At 39.2% G+C, this 27,934-nt stretch overlaps 1 protein-coding gene across 1 annotated transcript in view; it reads left to right on the forward strand.

Annotated features, from left to right (window-relative positions):
- Nucleotides 1-27,934, forward strand: part of frmpd1a (FERM and PDZ domain containing 1a) — a 55,655-nt gene that overhangs the window by 2,608 nt on the left and 25,113 nt on the right. Inside the window, exons 2-4 of the mRNA XM_084715807.1 lie at nucleotides 10,135-10,248; nucleotides 22,819-22,941; nucleotides 23,314-23,477. Of these exons, the coding sequence (XP_084571933.1) occupies nucleotides 22,823-22,941; nucleotides 23,314-23,477 (283 nt within the window). The 5' untranslated portion in view covers nucleotides 10,135-10,248; nucleotides 22,819-22,822. The remainder of the gene's footprint in view (nucleotides 1-10,134; nucleotides 10,249-22,818; nucleotides 22,942-23,313; nucleotides 23,478-27,934) is intronic.

Here is a 27,934-nt window from a genome sequence, read left to right on the forward strand (position 1 = left end):
AAAACCCACATCTATTCCAGAGTTTCTGGTTTACAGGCAGACATCAACACAGAAGGGGAATGCTGTACATACATAACACAGCAGCCTTTTTTAGTTTCAGCTATATGGACGGATGTTTTAGCACATTGCCTTCTTTGGGATCCTGAAGAACTGTAGAACTTAAAATCTTATATTTGTTTCGTCTTCTCTCCGACATTGAGCTGACACACACCGCTGCAGTCCCCACATGGTCCCCTCACTTAATCCCATCTCATTTGCTCATTTATCTTTTAATAAAAAATGCCCTCAATGTTGAGTTAGTTTACACCAGGGTTATTGAAAAAGGTATCTTATCGTCATGAGAAATTCCAGTATCGTAACAACATTGCACCATGCACACATGGAGCAGAGCACAGGAGAGACAGGTAAAGTTGGTGACATCTTGTTGCATTACTTTAAGTCCAATAAAAGTTCCCCAACACAATTTATATATTATTGTGATCCAAAGTTTAGAAGCTAGCCAGCTAGTGAATTACCCCCTAAGATGTGTGTCATGCATTAGTTGCTGTGATGTTTGCAGTTATACAAGCTAACACTGATATCTGTTTCTGCAGGTCTCTGCTTCATACAGAGCAGGTTTACACAGTCGCTGAACTTATGTGTGGCTGCCAAATCAATAATAGTCATACATAAAAACTGTGAGCCAGGCAGAGAGAAATAACTTGATAAGAATTAGCCATGATAACTGTCAATTTGCAGTCCAGCAGCTAAGCCCAGCCCTTAGTAAACCTAGGAAAAACATTGCAAAGGTGCAATGTTAAGCAATTTACATGTATTACTCACTGTGTATTACATATCTAAATAGATCGTAATGTAACTTTAAAGAAATTAGACCTCACACAACTTTCTCATTTGCTTGTAACACTGGCAACTGATTTGTACATAAAGGAAATTTCAAAGGATGTGACTTTTGTGCGCACTCCCAAGTGCCCTGCCTCTCCTCAGCTCCCCTGCACCCCCAAGAGTGTGCAACTCTTGCTACACTTAACAGAATGCTGACTGCAATTCACTTCATGACCATCAGTATCATTAACAAGGATCATCTGAAAACTCTATAAAACCTGTAGAATTGATGTGAATATGACATGTAGTATACTGTATGCATGTGAGCCTAAGCCCGAATGTCCATTTGATTGCGTTCCATCCCTGTCACAGCTAACGGAGATGATCTGCTGCCATCCCAGCCCACTGTGCTAGCGCCCACCGGATGTGTGAATGAAGCATCTCACCTCCATGTCACACACTCTGCTTTCTTTACATGCTGGGTCTATCTTTGCTGAACCAGCTCACTTCTCTGAAGAGTGAAAACCACTAAAAGTCTAAAAATACTTATATTTTTAGGCAACTGACATCTAATTAACATTTGTTTATGTCACTTCCCTGAGCAAGTCTGTGGCACATAAGAAGGAATGCTACAATTCACCTCTTCTAATACACCACATTTAGGAAATACAGATACTATTAGCTGTAAACATTTATACATGTTTGTAAAGTACAAAAAGCAAAACAACTCTAAACAATGAAAGTGTTGCTTCTGAAGAACAGAGTGAAGACTCTTTGGAATCTAGGCGTGGAAATTTCTTGGCACCTTACGAGTCAATTTGATCTGATCTGATTCAGAGGACTACGATGTGATTCTAAAAGAATTAGCAATGTGTCTCAGTGCATCCGAACACAAGAAGTAGCCTAGCTTAGATTGTAAACATGAAATGCTTGTTTACATACATTACATTTCACCATTCAATTGGCTCACCCAAAAGGAACAAACAGCCCATCTTACGAAATTGTCACAGGTGATCATAATGTCAAGAATTTGGTTTTAAATAGCAGATTATTGACAAGTGCTATGCAACTATGACTTGATTATTTCCACTGCTCCTAGTGGAATCTCAATGCCTCATAGCTACATGCAGTGGGTGTGTGGGCTAACCAATACTGACAAACTCACATCTGTTGTCCACAGGCTTTGTTTGAGCAAGTTAATTTAGCAAAGTACTTGAATGGCTATATTTCAATTTGCCACCTATAGTTGTGTATTTGGCAGAAGACAAATTAAGTAAACTAATGTAAAATAAAACATGCCCTCATTTATGATCTTGAGTTTGCGCACCCAATGCCATTGCCTAAATATCAGTATATGTTCAGTGACCAGAGTACCTGTGTCTCATTGAGAAAAATCTGTAAGTTATATGTAAATCTAACTACACTTTACATGCATATGATGTCTGTTTCTTCTCTCTCAGTATAAGTCAATGGATTTCTCACTAACAGGATAGAACTAACTGGAGATTCATGAGCTGATACAGTTGCCATTAATCTTTTAACAAGAGCATTTGTGAATGGAATAAATAGAAACAGGGTTTGCAACATTTGGATACACAAGAATAAATATGATAGCACCGGTGTTACCTCGTATCCTATTTTTATATTTGCCATAAATGCCCATTTACCTTATTGACTGAGTGAGATCGAAGATAAATGTGTTCTCTGAATCAAAGCCAACCCTCTTCTCCGTGAGACCAAACACTCATTATAAATTGGGATGAAATATGAATCAGCTAATGAGAGAAAAGCAACATATCATCTAAACCATTATACTGTCTGGCGCTGCATATGAAACCAAAATTCTTGAGAAAACTCTTGTCCTTAAGTGAATATCTAATAACCTAAATCTAGACTACATGTAATTCACCTGTTAGCATCTGAGACTTGAGAGACACACAAACACACATGCTGTCTGTGTCAGTTCAATGATAGGCATTTACCTGAAAAGGTCATTAGGTTACAAGGATCGTGTGTGTGTGTGTGTGTGTGTGTGTGTGTATACATCTGTGTCTGACTACAGTGTGAGCTGCTAATTGGATTGTGTCCCCTCTCTGCTGCTCTTAGAGAAGTGAACATACAGTAGCTGTAATTCTTTTGGGTCAAGAGTAGAAAAAATGAGTGAAAGACATGTAAGTGAATTAAAGATAAAACATCGATCAAGAGTATAAAGTGGCAACATGACAGTACAAACAGACACATGCAGTACAGAAAAAGCTAATATGATTTATCCAGTCATGGACTCTAGGACCTTGTATTGGCCAGAATCTGGAGGTGCGATATGTGTCACAATACAAAGCTTATGAATCACTTTGCCTCAATTTGTGCTTAACTGGTGTGTATGAGTGATTTAGGAGAACTTGTCGCATTCACCAGTTTTCTTGTATTTTGAATTTTCTTTCAGATATGAACACAATTTACGAGTGGTCCAGACCTGTTGTAGAGTCGTGCACAGTCAGTCTGCTGTTATTCAAGCCAAAGTGTTTCACTACTGACTGTACGTTGCATCAGTCTGAAGACATTTTGACTTTGAAAGATGAACTACAGTTCATAATTATGATATTATCAATTATAGATTTACTTATAAGGCCTATCATCATTCATTCAATGGTGCATTATTACTTATTGCCAGGTGTATTGGCCATATATCATCGCATGCTGCATGCTGTCCCCCCACTCTCTCTCCCTCTTTCTTTCTTGTCATATCTTCAGCTGTACTCCCCCCCACATACACACAAAAACACAATGCGATATTTATTGTTGTATTAAAAACAAATATAAATGAGAACTTGAAAAAATGTCATTTAGTAAATAGTAAATCCAATGTAAATCTGTGTTTATTTAATGTAGCAAAATTGACATCTTTACTTTTAATTCTGACATGTTTAAAGTCAACCCAGAACAATTTTTACTGTGTTCAGTGGAATTCTGACTTTGTGGCTTTACTTCTTCTTCTTCTTAACAATAGCTGATAAGGCTTGTGAGTATTGCATTACACACACATTGCATTGCACACATACCAAACGTGATTTCTGAAAAAGGTATTTAAAACATCTACCAAACTCCTGTGTGTTGAGTAATTTTGAGATTATTCTATTTTTTTTTTTTTTGAGTATTATTTTTATTGATGATTTTATAATTCCATACTAACATACAAGTCACCGCAAAAATCCCTACCCAAAACCCAACCAAAACAGACACACACACACATACACACACACACACAGGGGATCTTAACACCTGCATTCATCATAATCAAGGATTATTAACACAAAAGCGTATAACAATTCATATCTTCCATGTGTGATTATTAGGTACAGGCCATCATAAATAAGGATATGCAAAAACAAGAAAAACAAAAAAGGAAAAAAACAAAAACACCCAGTTGATATGTTCATCCAAATGGAGTCCTCATTCAGATGCACTCATTGAGTCCAACTATTGTAAAAATGGACTCCAAACTTCTTCCCATTTATGTGCACATTTTGGGTGATTAAATCACAGCTTTTCCATGTGAATAACCGAAACAATTTCACACAGCCAATTTCTGAAGCATGGTGGAGTTGATGTCTTCCAGTCTTTTCGAATGTGTTTTTTAGCTAGCACCATGTCCATCAAGAGAGCTGTTTGAATGTATGATGGAAGTATTAAAAAGTCCTCTGAACATCCAAAAAGAGCCAGGTCCCTGTCAGGAGAGAGGGTCCTGTGATAAACACCAGAAAAGGAGAAAATTCTTGACCAATTCTTAACGGATAGATTAATGGACAGCTCCAGAATAAGTGCAAAAGTGTACCATCGTTTGACTTACATTTATCACAGACTGGAGATACAGAGGGGTAGAATTGATATAACATGACCTTAGAGTAATAAAAACGGTGATTTAGGAATGTTTTCCCTAACAAAATATCTAGCTTGCATGTAACATAATAAATAAAAAAATTAGAATGAGGTAAGTTATACTTAAGACTTAATTCACCAAAGGAGGCAAACCTATTGTCTAAATAAAAGTCCTTTATACATTTGAGTCCTTTTAGACTCCATATAGTAAATGTGTTGTCTAGCAATGCAGGGGTAAAGATTGTTTATAAGAGATTTTTCTTAAAGGTTGATTTTCAAGTGTGAATTATCAGTCGGGGAAACATCCAGAACAGCCAACTCTATAGACCTCTATGACCAGGGGAAGCATATGTCCTGAGGCAATCACAAAAAGCTGAGTTGGTAAACATAACAGTGGTGTGGTCAGTTTGTGGATGATACATTTGCTCTGGGCATTGTAGATGAAGTTCTATAGTTACTTCTTATTTTACGTGGGAGTTTCTTCCAGTAAATTAGCATTAAAACGCCTTCACACCTACTGTACAGCAGAGCCCACCCACGCAGGTGTTTTCACTCATTAGATCTCTTCTCAGGACTGTGTGGGCATGTACAGATTGTGCTTGATTGATATCTTTCACTATCCAACATTGGCAGTCTTATTAGCACATAGTGTTTATTGACGTTACATAGATTTATTTTCGACATAGCTCCACCTCACTTCTAATTGACAAGAAGTCTAGTAACCCAGGGTAATAGAAAACACCTCTGTGAGCGTACAGGGCCTTTGATCTACTATTTTCTGCTTTTTAATTTTCAGAGTTTCAGTTTCAGTGATTGCTTTTAGCTCATTCTCACTCAAATGTCACGTTTCTTTATATCCAGGAGTGGACAGCTCATAAAATGTTTCTGCAATAGAAAGTCTTGAGCAAAATTAAAAGGAAAAAGGATTAGTAGACATTTTTTTCATGGCTCATATATTGATTGGATAAACACAGGTGTTAAGAATGATACAAATTAAAGTCCTGTTCAGTTTGGTTGTAGAAGAGGCTTTGTAGTAAGCTAACATGCACAATAGCAGCACCCTTACTCTGTTTGAGCTGAATGGAACAGAGCCTTGATGAGTGTCATTAATAACATCTGTGTTAACACTACTATTTCATGTCAAAATGTCTGCAGTTATAAGGTCTATGAAAGCATTTTATAAGAAAGGGTTTCGGAGAGTGTTGAGCAGTGTTATTATTCAGTAGAAAATGCTTTTGCATGCCCCTCTACCTTTATTATTCTGAATGTGGTGTATTGTGATGGTCCTGGGCTGATTATCATCACACTAAAAGTTCAAATAATTTTTTAACTTTGCCTATTTTGAGCAGCTTCTAGCTGATGGCTACTGCTTGTGCTGCAAATAAAGATGCAGGACAAATAAGGAGATTTGTTTCTGAATGAAACTATACAGTAACAAATCATATTAAGACCAAACTAAAACATTTGCTGGGAGAAATCTGCCTCCAGATTTGGCTACCGAGTTTTTTGTTACAAAAATACTGTAGGAATCCATGTAGTGATCTAAACACATCTTAACAGAGTTCATACAGTGACCTGTAGGTTCTGCCAGAAATAATTTGTCCTCTTAATCAGAACAGGTTATAATACTTGCAAATAGTTATATTATCATTTTCTAACAAGAGAGACATTCCCCCCATTCACTTCAATATGAGTAATATAATAGGAGTGCAGCTGTACACCACAAGTGATATGTTGTTTTTTTTTTTTCTCAAGTATATTTATTGAGTGTTTTGGGTTCTTTGTGAACGCACAAATAACAAAGAGCTCAGCAAAAACATAGGCCTACACAATCGCTATTAATAATAGCTGGAAAAATACATAGGTGCTCTTTAGAAAAAATAAATAATTAAAATACAACCCAAAACATGAGAATCAAAGTTCAGATGACAAATGGGGCATTCTAACTGCAATATCTAAGTACGAGGTGGGGTTTGGGTCCATAGTCAGTCAAATACAATGCTTGCAAGTGTTGAAGTCACTGTGGAGTTGGAAAAGCAGAGGTATGGAGTCCATATTTTCATGAACTGTCCTTTGGATGAGTAGGCATGTCAAGTATTCAAGAGGAAAACACTCCAAGATTATCTTATGCCAGTTCACTTTGGAAGCAGGTTTGTCATTTATTGATGACAGAAAGATATTCTTTTTATCAGTATATGCAAGAATATTGCACAGTCTGCGAGAACTAGTACCAACAGTTACATCTTGATTAAAATGCCAAAGACACAAAGAAACTTAGTTCATATACAAAGCTGTGCCGAATATATTTTCTATTTCTTGCATAATATCAATCCAGTATGCTTGAATTTTGGGACAGGACCACACACACAATATATGTAAGTCCCCATAGAGATTTTGCATTTTAGACACAAAGGTAAAACCTGGGGCTTCATTTTGTGTCTTTTGTTGTGAGAAATATGCAATTGGTGCCAGATTTTAAACTGCAAGAGTCTAGCATTGTTGCACACAGATATCTTCTTTGTATGATCCCATAGAAGTGATATTTTTAAAATCAGATTTTCCCCTGCATTTTTTTTAGAGTTTATTTAAAAATAAATCTAATACAATCAGTACTTTATATGCAAAAACTAAATATAAAGCAAGGAATCTTTGTCTGTATATTTCAAGAACTGTTCATATCATCTGTTTCAAACGTGGCAGATGTATTTCTGGGAATCCAATGAATTGCAGTGTCAAATTCAGTGCAGTTGGGACACATGGCACATTTTGTATTAACGTCTTCTGTGTAGAAGTGGGGACTGGGACTCATCGACATAACTGACATAATCAATTACAAACATGGCAAATTGCAAAGATGGCTACACTCGGTCAAAAAGAATTCCCACTGAAAAACTTAGCTGAAACTAATAATCATCAAAAGTGTGGGAGTATTTTAGCTAGAGACCCAACAATGTGACGCCCTTTGAACTCTGCAAATTAGAAATATTTTCTCACAGCAGAGCAACCACTCTCCACAAACAGTTAAGGCAAAAGCACAGCAAGACAGCAAGACAGCAGCATCCCTTCTCTCTAGCACTTTACTGTTTAAATGTAAAAGTAGCCATACCGTTGTGTTGAGTTATTGCTAATTGCTAAAATGAACATTTACTAGTGCTGCAGCTTCAAATTAAAAACATTTACATGTATAAACAAGAGCTGACTTTTATTTTGAAGTAGTCCCAGGAAATACTTATTGACATGCGAGTAAGCGTAGCTTTACTGCTAACGTTCATCAAAAGTGTGTCTACAAAACAAGCTGTCGGTCATTTTCAGCTTTTGTTGACAGCAGATCAGTTTGAAATATTATAGGGAGTGATGGAACATGAAGGAGCAGGCTTCATCTAACCACATTATTGGGTTGTTTAATATTTTCTGTTTACTTGAAAAGGTTTAAATTATAAGTCAGTACTTAATAATACTGACAGTTCAGGTAAAGGGTTGCTATGATGTACAGGGATTTAATTCATTTAGAGTCAGTCAGTAAGTCAGTGTCGAGTGAAAACTTTGGAAGAGCGGTTCTTGAGAAAGCTGCAAGCAGCAACACTGGAGGCCAAGCAATAAGTCTGTCCCAAATGTATGTTTTGAGCGGACACTGAACTAGTACACAGATAAATCCCCACACTTTTTGAAAAATGGCATCTACCTCGAAACTGGATTTTCTACATAATCCAACATAATACACGTAATCCTTAAACAATGACAGTGTCTATCAGAATGTTTAGGGTACTTAAAAGTCAGTTATTGTCAGGTAATTTAGGTATTATACAGACAATACCCAGATTAGCTTCTTGCACAAACCCCTTGCTCTCTAAGTGGGTTAGAACACCGAGGATTGATCCCAAATAATATTTGTCACCCAGGTTGACACAGATGTTCTTTACTGTTCTTTAGGTTTCCCGACCCAGCACACCCTCGCCTTCTTGATCCATTTTTGTATCTGTTTTGTTCACATTTCCCTTTCTCATCTTTCCTCTCTGCTACCTCATGTGTTTTCTCTCTCTCTGCCTCTGTGTCTCTCTGTCTCTTTCCCTCTTCATTCTGTGTCTTCGGGTCTGCGTCGGTACGCCTGTTAGTTGTTCCTGGTAGAGTGAAGCGGCTGCATTATCTAGATACATTATTGATGCACGCAGCACTCTGACTAACGCGCACACACACATGCACACATACACAAACTCCAACCACTCACTCACATAATAAAAACATACATACACTCATAAAATCAAACACATTGTCACAAATAGACACACACATACACAATCACAAAGAGCATGTGCCTCGATTTGCTTCTGAATGTGAGTGGGTGCAACAGAGAAAAAGAGAACAACAGCACACGTGCATGTTGTTTCTTTGTGGCTGAGAGAGCATAGCTGATTCTACCCAACTCTGACTTAAAGAAAAGATGAAGCCGTCGTTCTGTTTGAAACATGCAGGACTAAAATTAAGCCCTACATTGGCGACCACATGCTGAGGTAATAGGTTAGTGTTGTGTCCTTTGCTTAACACCCTGTAGTGTTTTGGGAGGAGTTTAAGACACGGAGGAGCTGAAGGAAACAATCAGTTTTTAACAGTCTTTAAAAATAACTAAAGTGGAATAAAGAGATTCAGGGAAAGATAACAGAAAGATAACATTAAAAGAGTGAACAGGGAGAGAATTATGAAAGAGAAAAGTACTAAGGGGTGACAATTTGAGTGGCGGGGTTGGGGGGGTGGGGGGGCAGAAGAGTTCCCAGCATCTCTTTTCCCAGGGCTTTGTAAGGGCCTCATTAAATATGGATGGTGTTTGGAGCAGAGCAGGGGCAAGTGGGACTCCACAAACAGCACAAGCAGCCCAGGCAGGCCCATCCTGCTGCGATGGAGGGAGCCCTGCTGTCTTTTTCACCTCGTCTGTCTCTCTGTCTTCCTCCTCTCCTCCCTTGGCTCACTTCACTGTTTTCCATCCCTCCTTCATCTCCTTTTTTGCAGCCGTTCTATGTTCTGTCTGTCTATCAGACGCTCTGATGACAAAGTGCATGTTTTTTCACCGCTTAGCCTGTCTGCTCTCGTCTTTTCCCTCTTCTCATTTTCTCTCTTCCTCCTCTGTTCACCCTCTTCCTCCTCTCATCCCTGCTCTCTTTTCTCTCTCTTTTCTCTCCTTCCCTGTGATGATCGCCGAGTTGTTTAACACGTGAGTGAAGAGAGAGGCTCTCCCGACATTGTTCACTCCCCTCTTTATAGCTTTCCATTCCTTTTAGATGAAAATCATGTGTGGTGTATGACTGATACTCTGCATCTGTCTGTGTCTGTCTGTGTATTTGTCCATCCAACAATCTGAATTTGCAAAATGATTCAGATTACAGCTGTCTCAAATGGCCCACAGCGTATCCTAACCCTTAATTCTGGTGTTGTGTTTGCCCTCAGGAGATGAAGACACATCACACTGGTCCTCTGCAGCAAAACGATGGACAAAGAGAAAGCAGAGTGGGACTGTAACTGGCGCCTTCATGGAGCCCTGATACGCAGGGCAGAGAGCAGGTGTGTGTGTGCATTTCTGACAGTAAATACAAATGTGAAACGGATATTGTTTGTATGTGTACACAAAAAGAAAGATGACGAGATTAGAGGATTAAGAGAGTGTGGGATAAGGAGAGAGTGAGACAGACAGTCAGTGAGAGGTAAGTGAGTAGTGAACCAGAGGTAGACGGTGTCTGTGTTATAGTTTTAGCCAGTCTGTTACCCTTAACGGACCTGTAAGGTTGCGGTGGAGCTCAGTCTAATCTGGCTCAGCGGGAGTGACGCACAAACTTGCTGTCACAGCCTGCAGACACACTCTGTAATCCCATTTGCCTGCTCTGTGTGTTAGTCTGTGTCTGTGTGCCTGTGTGTGAGTCGGTGTGTGTCTGTGTGTGTGTATGTGCACACAGACCATGCAAAAGTTATGTATCATGTAAGGAATGCATGTTTGAGCATATGCTGTACTTGAAACATACAGTACTTTTTTCTTGGAGTATGTTCACTTGTTTTTAATTCAGGCAGTATGACATACCTGTACTACAGAGGAGCAGACAGCACGCCTGGGTGGATGATGGTTACATGAAGCATAAAACTTGGTGACATGCGTACCATGTGGGCATAGGCTGCTAAAATATGTTGCTAGGCAAAGTTCATGGTTTCAGTTAAACATTCAGTGTCCTATGCAGCCAATTTTCACTCCCAACACATCAAATACGACAGCTTGGTTTGTGCCTCTATGCTTTGAAGTATCACACTGTAGGTAGCATCATTCCTGATGAAGCCTCTTTAGCATTGAGTTTTCATTAGCTGTCAAAGTCAGGTGATGTAGTATAAATACCAAGAAAGTCCATGAATGGAAGAGTTGGGATGGATGGATCAAACAAACACAGGAGACCAGGGTTCTTGTCTCGTGTCGAATAGTAAACATTAATTTATTTTTACAGTAACTTACATTGTGTAAGTTAGGTACGCAAGAAAAGTCATGTAACACATATAAGTAACTTATTTATACCCAATGCATGATATTTTCCTAAAACTAACCAAGTAGTTTTTGTGCCTAAACCTATCCAAGTACTTCTTGTACTTTTATTTCAAAAGTCCACCTGGGCGTTGCAAACCTGAGGGTTACCTACAGTGTCTTCGTTTGAAGAGCAGTGTCACTGACCAAGCTGCTGCATTTGAAATGGAGTGAGAAACGTGTTGTCTTATCTCATGTTTAAAGTGACAGTTGGCCTTTTCAGTCTGTTACCATTATCATGATCTTTCCCGACTTGTAATAAAGTGCCAAAGCATGACCATAAACACTGGAACTATGTGTCAGTTGTCAAAAGTGTCAGGATAGAGTACTGTCAGGATATAAATATGGTTTGTTTGGAGGCTGATGAATCTCACAGGTACAGAGACAACCTACACAGCTCATCATTTATAATGTACATACTGTATACTGGCTGCACATTCCAGCAGCAGATACTGTGATTGTTTAGAAGCGTGATTATTACAAGACAAGTGTCCAAAACATATGTATTTGAAAATGTTGAAAGGGAGTACACTGTAGGTAAAGGTAAGGCTGGGATATACTACCTTAAATTAGTGTCAATTATTCGACATTATTTATTTATTAAACGGCTTTCATGTGTGTTTCAATAGTTTTCACTTTAATTCACCTGATTACTTTCCTTCATAGAAGATGTATGGAAAATGTTTTGTGCACTTCATGTATGTACAAAATGCAAAGATACATACGGAGAAGAGTAAGGTTAGAGGGAGAAGAGATGACAAGGTGAATGAATGAATGGACAAGAGAGAGCTTAAGTGTAGGCAGTGTGGGATAATCTATAAGTGCTGCTGCAGCCCCATCAGTCAGCTTGTGTCAGAGTGTGTATTTCCCTGCAGCACTTGTTAGCCTGCCCATCCCCAGCATTAAAGGAAAAACCATTCCTAAAAACACTTATTTGCTGGGAGATGACATTAGAGTTTCCTGCAGTGTATTATAGCAGAGGCAAGCCACTGTGGCTGAAATAAAAGACCTCTCCTGCTGATATCAGAAGAAATTTCATTTTTATGAAAGGTAACATTTTTAAGAATACGTTTTCACAACAACATCCATGTATAGTATGTAATGAGTAGGCAGCTGTTCAGAGCATCCTCTGATGTAGCTCACCTGGTGACAAAGATTGATCACGTTGCAAGTTCACTTTATGGTAGATGTCATAATATTAAGTAAAAGGAAAACTTTTTTAGGTTTTATAAATTATGAAAAGTAGAAGCAAACAGTTCAGCTGGTTGGAAGTGTAAGGAAAAACTCAGCCGAGCAGGTCTGCCAGTCAGAGTTAGTTAGTTTGATAATCCCCAACTGGACACACAGTTTATCTAATCCAGTCTGAATCAGGCTGAAGTGGGTTTACTCATAGTCACATGACACTCTTAGTCACATGACTTGGGCTCAAATCAGACTCAAGTCACATGTTTGATGACTTTACAAAATCTAAACGGACTTGCATCACAACTTGGACTTTAAAACCGTTGACTTGTGGCTTTACTTGGACTTGAGCCTTAAGATTAAAAAGTGTGATTTAAATAGTATGCCACAAATCAAATAATTTCCTTTCCTGAATCAGCTGGGCGGTGGTCAACAAAAATTTAATTGAAGCATGACAAATGTGGAGGTCAAAAATTACAGACGCAAATGCAAGAACTACTTCCTTCTTTTCTGACATTTGAAGTTGCACAAAGAAGTATAAGTAGAGAAGCAGTTGTAAAAATGTAATGACAACTTCATAAGGACTCAAAACTCAGAATTTAGGACTTGGGACTTATGAGACTTGACTTTGGACCTGCGTGCAAAGGCTTCAGACTTATTTGTGACTTGCAAAACAATGACTTAGTGCTCCTGCTGCTCATAACAAACTGATATGTTTTCAAGAGGTCAGTATTAATTGATGAAAGAGCACAGAGCCTCAGCTTCACCACATGTGTCTAAATGGAAAAGCTCACCACCTCCACTAACCATTTCCTTTCCAGTGCAGCTACAATGGATAGAAAATCATATACTATAGATGTCGGGCATTTAAAAAAAAACGTTGTGAGGTTTTACAGGACTTTTATCCTCACCTGCACCTGTTTGGTACTTTGATAACTTATCGTGCACCAAAGTGGGTGCAAAGAAGGCATAACTGACATTCCAGCAACACGCCACAATTAAACAAGAAATTAATTTTTCAAATCACTCAACCACAATTTTAATTTTACTCTCCACTGTTTATAACTGTAATTTGATTATTGCCCAAATCATTTTCATTGCTAATGCAGTTTGCTAAGTATGTAAAAAATGTGAATTCAACTTTAAAGAGACTTAATTCTCCTTTGGCAACACTATTGAGCTTGTGGAAACAATACCACACCGTGAGCACCATGAGACTGTGAAACAAGCATGAAAGATGAACTGTAGAGGTTGTCTAAAATAGGTAGAATCTATAGATTTCAGTCCAGTATTACAGAGTAAATAATGGATTTTATCAAAAATCAAAATGATGTACAAAAATAATGAGATACATTGTATTAAATGATATTAGATGTGATGTGTACATATGTGGGAGTTGAGTTTTTCTTTGAGCTCCATTTATGCAGTTGTGTTAGAGGCACAGAGAAACAGATAAACACATGTGAGAAATCTGATTCCTCCCACAGTTAAACAATAATCTAATAGAAAGAGAGGGAGGGAGACACATACGTGAGTGGTTTCATGGTGAATAGTGGGATGGCAGCAAAACATTCATGAGAAAAAAAAGATCTGTTAATGAAGATAAACTCCAATGAAGGACAAGTGTGAAAAGGAAGATTTTTCATTCCCATTTCTCGTGGTATCTCATTTAAATTATTTAAGAAATAAACAATATAAAACCGACACAGATACATTAGGAGAGGCTTGAGGCTGATTCAGTAGATTGAAGTTATTTCTTACACCTGTCCCCACAGTGGGGATACAAGATTGGCGCTGTGTTGTAACTCAGCCAGTAACAACATCCAGGTCACTATGTAGTGCAAGTACCTGGCAGAACATGCTGTAGGGGCAGAAGCTTTATGGCTATGTTGGGCTGATGATTTTTTTTTTTTTTAAAGCTTATTTTTTGGGTTTCTGCCTTTATTGTGATAGGACAGCTGAAGATATGACAGAAAAGCAGAAAAGAGGGGTAGAGAGAGGGGAAGACACGCAGCAAATAGGCTGCAGGCAGGAGTCGAACCAGCAGCCGCTGCATAGGACTGTACTCATAATGTGCACGTTTTTTACCAACTGAGCGGGGCGCACCTGTTGGGCTGATGATTATTGTAAATATGTTTGTCATACCTATATATGTTTAACTAAAAACTACTTAAACCAAGGTTGGCATATGGTGGGAAGCTAGATTTACTGTAGACACTGATTCAAACCACTGTATTAAATGATGTTTTGAAACTGTGGGACAGAATAATAAAACTCCTAATGCTCATAATGGCTGTGCTGTAGTTGAATAATGGTCATGTTGCACAGGAGCCTTTGTTTGAATCATGCCTAAACTGTTTTATGTTGAACTCTGGTGTGAATTTCCAGTTTTGACTGGTTCATTTGGGTTGATTCATACTCTGGTGAGGGCCAACAAATTGGATGGACTGAAAATGCTTGAAAAGGAGAGTCTCGGTCTGTGACTTCTGGTGTGGTTTCAACACAACCCAGGACTAAACTGATGAACTGTAAATTTACATAATCCATGTATTGACCGTGCAAACTGTCAAAGGGAAGGTCTTATAAGCAATCTACAAGCAAACCAGAGAATATTCAAAGATGATTTGGCAGCTGCGGCACCATATGGGCTTTAACATGAGCGCAGAGATTTTCCATAATGCATCAGAAGGTAAAAAGGAGTTAAATCAAAGGGTTGTTGTGCTTGTGTCCTACTTTCTGTATTATGACAGTTCTTCATTAAAAACTGTATGAAAGCCATCACAAAGCAACTGTTCACCAAATATTACAGTACAAGATGTTCAGTTTTCCTCTTCTTTACAGCTGTCCATCATTATTTATCACGTAAGACTGTGAGGTCCAGTTGCAGACCTCCAATCAACATATTTTTCTAATGGCTCTTTGTGACCACCAGAGAAGATCAATAGATGCAGGAGGTGCAGTAAAGAACACCATGAGTTCTCAGACTTGTTTGTAACTTGTTTTGTTTATAATAAGTCGTGTGTGAATACTAAACTAACTGGAAACAAAAGGCAACAACACATCATTTTGTCAGGGCTTGACATTAACCATGACTGATGGCCTGTGGCCACAAAAAGATACTCTGTGGTCACCAAATTTTTAATGTTGGTGGCCCCTTGTAGCTGCCAAGTTTTATCCCCTTGGTGGCAAGCCTTCAACAACACAATGTTACAGTTCCACAAACATCCCGATTCCTTTATGCCTTTTAATCCAACATTATCCAAGAAATGTGAACAGATCACCAGTTAGCTACCAGTACATCTGGGCTGTTGAAGTATGTCTTTACTAAGCCAAATCAAACTGCAATCCTTACAGAAGACTCAAAAACACAAAAGGCACTGTCCATCGTCAATAGCTGAAGTCATCGACCACTTAGCCCAATGTAGCATTGTAATTGAGCCTAAGAACTGATCAATATGTCTGTTAAGTGTCAGCCAGAGAAGGGAAAAACAAAGGATAGGTTTATTCTAATTATTATATTAGCATTTTAATCTAATTACTAAAAGAAAATAGCATAAAGTACTAACAAATACTGTTTATTTTCCACATGACTCTACGACAGGTTGGGACCACTTGTAAATTGAGTTCATATCTGAAAGAAAATAAGAACAACTCTGTTCATATGAGTGGTTCTTGCATGAGGCCCAGTGCCTTCAGGAAACACCATATCACAATTCATGGGAAAAGTGGACAACACAAGTGTCACGGTTAAGAAAAAGCTGTTTACATTTGGGCTACCAGAAGTAGGGTTTGTGGGCCAGTGCTTAAAAATATTAGCTTCTATCCCTGTTTTGCTCTTTGGTCTGGTGAGTGAGCTGAACTTCCGGCATGAAAGGGCCTTTTAATTGTCCAACCCAGAAGTCAAATTAGAAACTTTCCAGTCACAGGCTTTCTTTTCCAAATTCTAGCTCATGACTCACTCTTCCCCATAATGGTTAACAGTGACTACAAGTGTAGAAAATGCTTAAAATACTAATAGTAATTTGCAAGAGTCAGCAATGGATGCACCAAGAACATTCATAAAAAGTGTACACTTAAGAAAATTCATGCATTGTGTGATTGATGTGAGAGGGAAGTACAGTATAATATTCCCAGCAGCCTCTAATGTTACACCTTAAAAAAAATCTGCCGACATTTCTGTCTTCATCTCTTATCTTGAACGCTGTGGTTGCAAAATGGGAATGCTTTGCGGTTTCAACACTATTTTACCAGAGCGGACCACTGGGCTAGTACTTCATCTGTGTAGTCAATCAAAGGTACTTAGGAAGGAAAACATGTTTCTGGAATTAGAGGGGATTTGTTGCATATGAAGGCTTTGTCCCATGGTTTGACATTTGAAATGCACAGACATTTGGTTGTAATCCATCCCTGTAAATCCAGAATTTCAGGCTTCAGGGTCTCACTATTTCTTTGTATTTGTCTGTGTATAATTTCCCCTCATGAGATGACTGTGCTGGTGAATTAGTTGGATTACTCTGACCCTAACAAACCCAAGTACACTTCTGCATTGTATCTTTGTAACCTGAGAAGGAGCCAAGCGAACAGGCTGTGGAAGAGAAAAAAGTGAGGGGCAGATAGGATGAAAAGGAGGAGACACAGAGAGGCAGTAGAGGGGTATTCACAAACAGATGGATGGATAATGTGCTGATGACTCAAGATCCCCCAGGAGACATTGCTGTTGTCTGTGTCACTGAACACTTTCATCATTAAGCCCTTCTCCCCTCTATCACACTTCTCTGTTTTCTATCCCTTCATTCATTCACTTTTCTTCTCTAATCTTCATCATACTGTCAGCGATCAAAATTAAGGATGTCCCATCGTCCCAGGGATAATAAAAAATAACACCTGGGACAGGAGAGAAACATATTACAAAAATGTCAGAGCAGATTTGCAAAAAGGTAATATAAATGGTTACTTACTCACTTGCAAAAAATATTAAATTTGACATATAAACAGTAGTGTCGTCCTGATACTGGAATTTCTACATTTGATACAATACCATGAAAAATAGCAATATTCAATACCATTTTCAATACTTGACACAACATTGAGGACATAAAATATAGCCTTTTATTAAAAAGAAAATATAACAAACCTATATTAAAAACCTAAAACTTCATAGACACATTTGGTTTTTTTTTTCCTCATTAAGTCAGGCCTTAAAATGACTAAAATGTGTAATTAATTAATCTTAAAAATGATGTAAAGTTAATTGTGTCAGCAGAGAAAAGAGGGAGTGAGAACGCAGCTGTATCAATGTATTGATACTGCAGAAAATGGGTGCTGCATCTATTTGAAAATATTCAGAATCAGTATGTATCAATAACTCAATATTTTTGATTAACAGTCCTACAGTGAAATGGATGGTCATGAATATTGAAGGCTGCTTTGTCATGTCTGTGCCAGAAAGGTTGCATGTGCGAAGTGAGCTGCACCACGTTGGCCATTGTCTATATATGTCTTCTCTAATGTCATCAAATGTGTGGTGTATGAAAGAGTGCAAATAATAATTGTACTGATAAAATGTATGTAATTGTGTACTTACCTTAGGGAAAGGTTTAATGAGCAGCATTGTCAGAATGAAAAAAAAAATAACTTCAGTTTTGGACAATAGGTGTAAAATCAGGGACTGTTTAGATCGGTCACTAAGGAAAAAATCCCTGCATATTTAATCCCTGCATATTGTTTCTTATTATGCGTGGGACACCTTGCTTTTCTGTTCTTCCTTCATACACAGAACTCCCCTGTATCCTGTCCTCCCCTTCTTCCTCCCTCTCCACCCTCTCGTTTTCTCTAATGGATGGCGCTAATGCCCATCATCAGCAACGTCCGTTTGGGGGAGATCCCTTCCTGCATCTGCTCACTGAAGGACAGGCCTGCTGAGATCATTCACTCATTCACTCCATCCATCTGTGAATTCATTCAATTATCTACCCATCATACATCCGTCCATTTACTCATTTTTTATTTTTGAACGTCACTCTTATGACTATTGATTTATTGATCATTTAATTATCGTAAATGATTCATTCATTCATCTCCTCACTTATTCATTCAGTGTTTATACTCTTTTCCATCTCTACATGACTGCTCAGGAGAAGATTTCTCAGTCACAGTCTATTTAAATTCAGCCTTTGATGATGTGAAGGGGATATTAGGTGACGGCTAACGACCAAGTCTTTGTCTGACTGTCTCAGTCATCAGACTGAAAGGAAGGTTTTGTGTGTGTCTGTGTCTAATGAATGAGAGGAAGATTTTTACAGTAAATAATTGGGCTTTTCCTCGCTAATGTTTGGTCCCTTTGATGACCCTGTGCTGCTTTACTTCAAGAGCAAAACCATAAAAACTCAGCAGCAGTAAACTACTCACTATATTGACTAAACGGCAAACATTGTTTCATGTAAGTGACACTTACTATGACAGACACTTTGATGTGTCCAAGTAGTGGGTAAAAAATGAATTTGTAAACGTATTTTGTATTTTAGTTGGAGGTAGAGCGGGTTGGTCATTAATTATGAGATCGGTGGTTCGATCTTCAGCTCCTCCAGTCTGCATGTCAAAGTGTCCTCAGGCAAAATCCTGAACCCCAAATTGCTCCTGAAGGCTTTGCCATCAGTATGTGAGTGTGTGTGTGTTAATGAGCATTAGTTATGAGCAGTTGGCACTTGGCATGTCAGCCTCTGCAGTCAGTGTTTGAATGTGCATGTGAGAGGGTGAATGTTGACTTGTACATGTAAAGTGCTTTGAGTGGTCAGAAGAGTAGAGAGGCACTATATAACTGCAGTCCATTTGACCTTAATGATATCCACATCCACGTGGTTGTGCAGGTCTGAAAGGCCTCATGATGTAAATTTTGTTATCTGCCAATGTTCCTAAGTGTCTGCAGAGACTATAAGCATGGACTTTATACAGTGACAGGCGTGTCACAGACATAAGACAAAAGAGTTATCTACAATTAATCTACTTAACTCTTTTGATAATTAAGGAATTATTCTTTAGACATTTTTAAAGTAAAAAGGTCAAATATCTGTTGGTGTTGATGTTTGATATTTTTCTTTGCCATATACAGTATGATTATTAGACAGTTTTCAATACAAAACAAGCAATTAGGGCTCTGAAGAATTAGAATGACCTTCTTATTACTATCTACCAACCATTTATAGACAAAATGAACCAAAAGATGATTTGCATATAATGAAAATAATCTTTAGTTGCAACTCTGAACGACAACCTGTCTGTGTCCTGACAATAGCATACCCATCAGTGGTTAAAAAAAACATTTTAAATTGAAAATTTAAATTGAATCATGACCTTAAAATCAAAAGTCAAAGAATCAAGGCTTTGGAAAATATTGACACTCCTGCTATAGTATTAAATTTAACCATATTAATGTAATTAAAAAATATCAAATTCTAAATTATTTTGTTAAAAAATATTGAATTTGATTGGACTGTTGATGTTAAAAAAACAACATAAGGTAGGACATACTATTTTGTGAAATATTATGTGTTATATTCTGTTGTAAGATTTCATGGGTATTGCACCTTGAAAATTAAAATGTCATGCTGTTGCAACTCTAAGGCCTGTTAAGGACAACATTAATGTCTGCAGTCTTGTCTGTGTGTGTGTGTGTGTGTGTGTGTGTGTGTGTGTGTGTGTGTGTGTGTGTGTGTGTGTGTGTGTGTACCAAAGTCGGACCAAACTCCTTGGTTTTGTAATGATTATCACAAGGTAAATGCCGTTACTAAGCCAGATTCATTTCCTCTCCCACGCATGGATGTCTGTGTAGACCGTGTAGGGTCAGCCAAGTATGTCACTAAATTGGATTATTAAAAGGATATTGGCAGGTTCCCCTTTCATGTCATGCATCTGAGGTCTCCGCTTTTGTCATTCCAGATCATTTCCTCCAGTATACAGTCATGCCTTTTGGGTTAAGAAGTGCTCGTGCCACCTTCCAAAGGCTGATGAATACGGTCCTCTCTGGTGTTAAGAACTGCGAGGCGTACCTTGATGACATTGTGTGTTACTCTTCCACCTGGTCTGAGCATGTAGGGACATTACAGGCGGTTCTTAGCTTAGTTCTTATCTTGTTTGGAGGCTGCCAATTTGACTGTGAATCTGGCTAAATGTGAGTTAGGCAGGGCTGTGGGGAAGCAGGTGGGGCAGGTGTGCCCTTTGTCAGCAAAAGTCCAGGCAATTCTGAATTTTCCTGTACCGGTTTCTGGGGATGTGCGGCTACTACTGTGGGTTTTGTAAGAATTTTGCAAGTGTAGTTGCACTCCTTACCAGTCTGGTAAGCCCTTCTAGCCAATTTGTCTGGACCTCTGACTGTCAGGAATCATTCAGTGTTCCTAAAGCTCTCCTGTGCAGCGCACTTGTGCTGGCTGCTCCTGGTTTTGTGTGTCCCTTTAAAATAGAGGTAGAAGCCAGCATGCACAGTGCAGGCGCTGTGCTGTTGCAGGAAGATGAGCGGGGTATTGACCACCCTGTGTGCTACTTCTCAAAAAAAAAATTAATAAGCATCAGGTGAATTACAGTGCGATTTAGAAGGAAGCCTTGGTGTTGCTCCTGGCCCTGTTTTTGTCACGCATGCCTAATAACATCCAGCGTCTCATGTGCTAGTCAATATTGCTCATGTCTCGTGCAGGTTGGTAGGTATCAAACATTTAAGAAAAGGGTGGTGCTGTATTCTCATTTGTGTTTTTTCTCCAGCATGGGTGTCGGCTGATGATTGGCTTGGATGCTGAGGCCGCCTAATTTTAAATGGCACCTGCAGGCATTAGCGTGACTCCTCTGTTTCCCGACTCCCAAGCAGACTGCGCCATGTCGTCCAACGCAGTCCAACCGTGCTGTGCTGCCTCGTGAAAGCTGCTGCTGTGATTAACTTGTTGCCTTTTTCAAAATGTAAATATCTTCTTAAAGAAAAAGCAGTCCTGGTAGCTGTAGGGGTGGGAATCCTACACTTCCTTTTCTCCTGTTTATGTTAGGGAGTCAGGTAAGTCTTTCTCTTACTTGGTTTTGCGGGTAGGAAATTAGTTAATTTATCCCCCATATTGTTTTGTATGTTATTTGGGCCATGCTCACCCTAACGTCTATCTACCATATTTCCATGTGAGTGATGAATAAATTGTTCTTTGTTGGACTGTTTCTGCTGTGGCACTGGTCGTCCTTGGAAAGAGGGGAGTCACTTTTGTGTTGTGTTTCCCCTGAACTGGGCATAACTGTGTGTGTGTGTGTGTGTGTGTGTGTGTGTGTGTGTGTGTGTGTGTGTGTGTGTGGCTAAAATATTGCGATTCCACAAAGACCCATTATCTCACAACTACAGGTCCTAAAGCCCACAGACACCAGAGACAACCTGTGTCCATTACATCCAGCTCAGCGACCACCACGGTCTGTCAACAGGCATTTATGATGACCACCTGCCTCACAGCAAACACAACAGGGAGCCATTTAAAGGAGACTCCATCGTTATTGATAATTAGGAATTATTGATATTGATGTTTACTGAGGGTTGAATGCAACATGCAAGTAATTGGCTCATAACTTGGGCTAAGAGCCTATTAGGCTGCATGAAGTCACAAATGACATCATGGTTGGCCTCAGCCCATGTCTAATACGGTGATGTCCCTGTGCCAAGCCTAATGTGTGCGTCAGTGTGTGTGTGTGTGTTCCTGCTGTGTCTCAGCAGCACTGCATTTTGCCACTCCTGCAATTAAAGTCATCATTCAACAACATCTTGTACTCTGATGAAGCTGGATTTCACAGTCTACTTAAAACTCTGATTGACACGTTTCACCTCCTCTCATAATATTTCTTTCTTTTTTAATTAGAAAAATCCCCACTGAGCTTGCTTTTCACCATTCATTGCATCAGATTTTCAGAAGTGTTTTAACACCCAAGCTCTCTTCCTCCTGTTTGATTTGCTTTTGTTTTCTTGTTCGATTCATGCATGAAATGTTTCATCACATGGCACCGATGCTTCGTCTGTAATGTAGGGACATTTAACCAACTGCATGTAGAGCTGTGCGATATGACAAAATCTCATATCCTGATAAAGATCATTTCATATTTAGATAATGATAGATATCATGATATAGCACATTTCTGTAAATTCAGTGAATAAATTGTTTATATAAAATGACCACATAATCAGTGTTGTTCATACCCAAACCACATCCATGCAACAGAGGGAGCCCCTCTCTAGATTCAAGCTCTTTGTTCTGTCTTAGCTAGTTGGAGTCCTCCTGCTCAGAATTACCCCACTCTGTGTTCTGTTTTTGTTTCATCACATTATATATTTTGTCATATAGCACAGCCCTAAATGTGTGTGTCATACCTTTGCCCCCTGGTAGGTAAATGGAGGTGCAGGACAGGAGCCGCTCCCCATCCCGCAGGACCAGCCGGGTGGAGCAGGTGGTGGGACGATGGCTGAGACGGTCCAGAGACTTAGGCAGCAGGTCTCACTCTCTGAGCAGGTAAACCTTTCTTTTTGTTGTATTTAAATTTCTTAGTTAGATTCTCCATTTCACTCTGACCTGTACATCTTTTGATTGAGGAAGGGGCCTGTGTGAAAATATGGAGGTCATGGATCAAGCCATTTGTGTTAATTTTTCTATCAAATATCAAATAATTTATGCTATACAGTATTTAGCTACAGTCTATTGAATTTATTCTTTCTTTCATTGTGTTTCTAATAAACACAAATATGAAGTTGTTAACCAGAACTGAAGAACTGATCAAACTACCAGAGCAGAAATGCAAATATTTGTACTTAATATGCAAGATAAGATGTCATTGTGTGTTAATTATTTTTGTTTTTATATTTATGTCCACCTGCTCCTCTCCAGAGACCGGGTTGTAACGGATGGGAAGACAGCAGAGTCCAGCGGCTCTGATCAGAGGAATTACCCCTTCCGTTTCAACGTTCAGATCCCACGGGACCCGAATCTCAACTCCCATGGCCTCACTCTGTCATCTCAGACCCCCATCCTGGTGCAGGAGGTCACCCCAGGTACAACAAAATTTGTGAAATGCTAAAATATATGATAGGAAAAGCAAAGTAATATTGCAAGAAAGATCTGCAATCTAAAAATAGCGCAGATAAAATATGATGTAGTTATTAACAGCTAAGCCCCTTCTCTGCTTGAGTGTCTGTTCTGAGGGATCAGTTCTAAAGCTGATCACTAAACTTTGAATTGAGCTGGTGTGATCCATGTACAAACCTCGCTGTGTTTATATAGTACACTGTTCTTCTACACACAGATAAGTAATCCTCTTGTCCCTAAAAACCATGCAGCACTTTACATCAAACTCATGAGTGGAGGAAACACAGTACTACTCAGCATCAGAGAGTTTGATTTCATAGTTGACGCTGCATGTTTAGGTGAGTCCAGCTACGTCTGGATGGTGCCTCTCATCTTCCCCCAACACTCGCTCAGGCTCCCTCCCCCGTGGAGATCACATTCTACGCGCCAGGTTCCAGTGCCAACGTCTGCAGTGTGTTGGTCTGCTTTGTCAGTGTCTCTGGCCCAACAGACACAGCTGCTGCTGCTGCTATTCACTTTGTAGGTGGTGAGTCCCTATGGCAGCAGCCCTGACCTGTCCCACACATGGGAGGGTTAGGATCATACCGACACATATGCAGGACATACGTCAGGGTGTTGTTGGTTTGCTGCTGTAACAAGAGCTGTGGAGAGTTGTTCAGTCAGTCACTTTAATCTAATCTAATGAATTGAACCACAGCTATCATTTGCTTATATACTCTTGGAGATAAGGATGCTATAAAGGGTTCTTTGGCTTTTCCCCATAGGAGAATCCTTTTGGTTCCTGGTAAAACCTTTTATAAAGGTTGCACCTGGAACCCTTTCAGAGTGTTCCACTAAGAACCCAACACAAATAGTTATACCCAGAACCATCTGCAAAAGACGCACCCAGAGGTCTCATAGGGGATTCACCCAGAATCTCCAATGAGAGTTTCTACAGGAAACCCTTCTATGATGTAATGGTTCTACCCAGAACCATCTCCAGGGGTTCTATCTAGAACTTTCAAGAACCCACCCAGGGGGAACCTTTTTATATCCCAAGGGTTGTATTTAGAACCCACCGAGGGCATTCTACCACAAACTCTTTTATATTTTAAGGGTTTTATCCAGAACCCACCGAGGGGGTTCTACTGAGAACCCTTTTATGTTATGGTACAAGGAGTCCTCAACCAAAGGATTCATTGCAACAATTCCTGAAGACCTCTTTTTTCCAAAAAGGGTTCTTAATGGATCCCTTAGTCTTACAAAGTACCCTTGACACACCCTTTCTTCTTCTTTTTTTTTTTTTTTTTTTTGATTATTGGTATGCAAGCTTCTGTAAGAGCTTTACTGTGCAACATCTTTATTCAGTGCAGCTGACAGAACCACACTGATTTATTGCATTATGATGTAACATAATTAGTAGGAGGGTGTTAAATCAAATATATTCTGGTCTTTCAGGAGCAGAGCATTTTTTCTGTCCCTGTTGTCTCCTGCTTTGCATAGAGCAAGTCTCCTCAGCAAATGTAATAGTGGAGCTGTGCCAGACCACTGCAGGCCACTGGCCAGTGTACAAAACAAACTGTAAAAAGTGGAAACTCCAAGGGAGCTGATACTGTATGCTCACACTGCACATGTGCACACAAAATCACATTAACAAAGGAAATTTACTGTGGCACTGATGGTGTGTGTGTGCGTGTGCGTGTGTGTGTGCGTGTGAGTGTAAAGCATATCCAGTTTAATGAGGAGCCAAACAAAGGAGGAGCTTTTTAAGGAGAGGGATTTTTTGCCCTTAATTGAGAGTCTCAAGCAGCACTTCCTCCCAGGCTGTGTAAGAACCTCCAATCAAATACCTAATGTACTTTCTGGTGTGCAATCGATGGCTAAGACTTGGGGTTAGGGCTGCGACTGTGGCTCTAGAGTAGGGTTGTCACAAGAACCAATACTTCCGATACCAATTCGATACCAACACGAAAAAAATAACCGAACCGAACAGAACCGAATATACTACTTCTCCCTCGGCGAGCCGTGTCGATTCTTGGTGGAACTGACGGGGGCATTATATGCGTGTGAGCAGCACGGAGCAGTCAGTATAAAACCTGCTGTCTTAGAAAAAAATAGCTTCTGCAAGTGAGAGTGGTACAACGCGTCGGCTCGTCGACAAGACATGTACTAAGAGTCGCGTGTGGAAATATTTTGCATTCGAGGCGGATGAATACAGAGCAATTCTAGACTCAAACAAGCTGACATGCAAACAGAAGTTTTCAAACGAAAGGAGGAAGCACATCAAACCTGAGTTTCCGTTTACTATCACTGTTGTCACTGTCACGTTATACGTTAACCCGAATATGCCTGCTACGTTCCGTCATTTTGGCATGAGAGTCAGCTGAAGCGCAGCCGTGCAGGCTTCTACTCTCTCGCTCAGTCGTTCCCTCGTGTAGATGACGTTTAACGTAATGTAACGATATGGTCTGCGTCATTATACGTAAGGTATCATGATGACAGTCTCTTATGTTATTTAAACTAAAAGTTTTTTTTTCCTTTACAGTATCAGTGTGAGCCAGACCAGGAGAAGCAGGAGGAAAGTCTCACACTAACACAACCAAAAATCACTGAAGCTTTTGAAAGGCACAGAAAATATGACTCGAATTCAACTGAGGCAAAAAAGCTGAATAGGGCAGTAGCAGAGTTTCTGTGTTGTGTTTTTTTTTTTTTTTTTAATCGTGGTATCGAATTAGTATTGAGAATCGTGAAAATTCACAGGTATTGGTATCGACTACTGAAATTATGGTATCGTGACAACCCTACTCTAGAGTCAGTGTTTAGTTTGTCCATTCTGGTCTAGTGTAGAAATATGGTGGTGCAACATAGTGGCCTACATGAAAGAGGACTCGCGCTCTCTGTTGATATAAAAAACTCATTCTCAGGTTAAAAAAAAACACAACAGTTCTTATTTTCAGGTGATCATACACGGATGAAATTACACTTCTGAATATAAAATTTCTTTTCTGCCATATTCTGCCAATAAACCTCGCACACTGGACAATAAATGATGCTGAGCTTGAGTGTTGATTGCAGAAACTGGAAAGAAGAGTGATGGTTACACTTGCTGCTTGAAAGGGCTTCCTCTGCTCGGAACTAGATAAGTGTCTCTCCACCTGGATGCTGTAAATGTTGTCACATCTAAAGGAGAGCTGCGGTCTTATGATCCTTAAAACAGAATCATTTATCATTATACAGTATCTTGAATATCTATGATGTACATATAGCCATCACATTCTCACTCAGTTTAGGATCATTTGTCCTGTAGTGCTGATGGGAACCTGTATGCTATGCACAGAAAATCATTCAAAGGTAACTGAAACTGTGTTGAATCAAATGGCTCACTGTGCCTACAGTATGTTTGCATTGCAGTGTTTATACACCACTCCTCTCATATTTTGCCTGGTAGAGTGTACTGTTCCAAACTGTGATTTGTACATTTCAGAAAATGCCATTTGTCTCATTATTGTTAAGGTTGAACATTCCTCACCCTGTTGATTTAGGTTCAAGCATCAAGTCATTATTGGCAACACAACACATCTAGGGATCACTCTTTGTAAAGAGGCAACAACTGAGTCTTCAACACATTTCTAACTCTTAATGCATCAGACAATGAATAGAGAAGTAGTTTCAAAATCTGTTTCAGTTTTGGACCATCAATCAGTAATATTGATCTGCTCTGATATCATGCACATTCCTAATGAATACTTCATAACTGAATTAATTGGAATACTAATACACTAAGATGATAGCTTTCATCTATGAATCATGTATATATGCCATACTGAAATATATAAATTTGTATCTTGATACAGATACAATATCTTGCTATTGGTTACTAACTAAGCAGGTATATATTTCTATAAATGACAACTAAAAAGTATCGATTTATGTTCTTTAAACAATTAATGAACAATGAACCAATTGCAGTATAACTTAAATTCCAGCGCATGCAAAAAAAAAATACTGTAAATACAAAAATGCAAGTTCCCCGTTTTATTGACATCTGACTAAAAATCAAACAGTTACTTAAAAGTCATTTAATACATACTGCATAGTATATAGTACGTATTTAATGACTCTAAAAGACATACTGTATATTACATTCCACTCATATCTGTACTCTGAAGAGCAGTTTTCTATGGTGCTTCAGAGCCGCGAGGATCTGAATCCCCCTGAGGTCTGAGGGCAGATCACCTCGCTTTATACTGTCTGGCTCAAGTCTGCTCAGTCACCATCTGCTTCTGCACACACACACACACACACACACACACACGCACACACACGCACTGTTGCGCATGTCTCAAGTGGCCCCACTGAGGCTTGGCTCGATATTCCCTCTGTCTCTGTAGCACGTGCTGCAGCATCTTGACAGTGAAATGTGAAACCTTTATTTAAAAGCATT

The sequence above is a fragment of the Lutjanus erythropterus genome, chromosome 3 (genome assembly GCF_056507025.1).
Source record: "Lutjanus erythropterus isolate fLutEry1 chromosome 3, fLutEry1.hap2, whole genome shotgun sequence".
Taxonomy (NCBI): Eukaryota; Metazoa; Chordata; class Actinopteri; order Lutjaniformes; family Lutjanidae; genus Lutjanus; species Lutjanus erythropterus.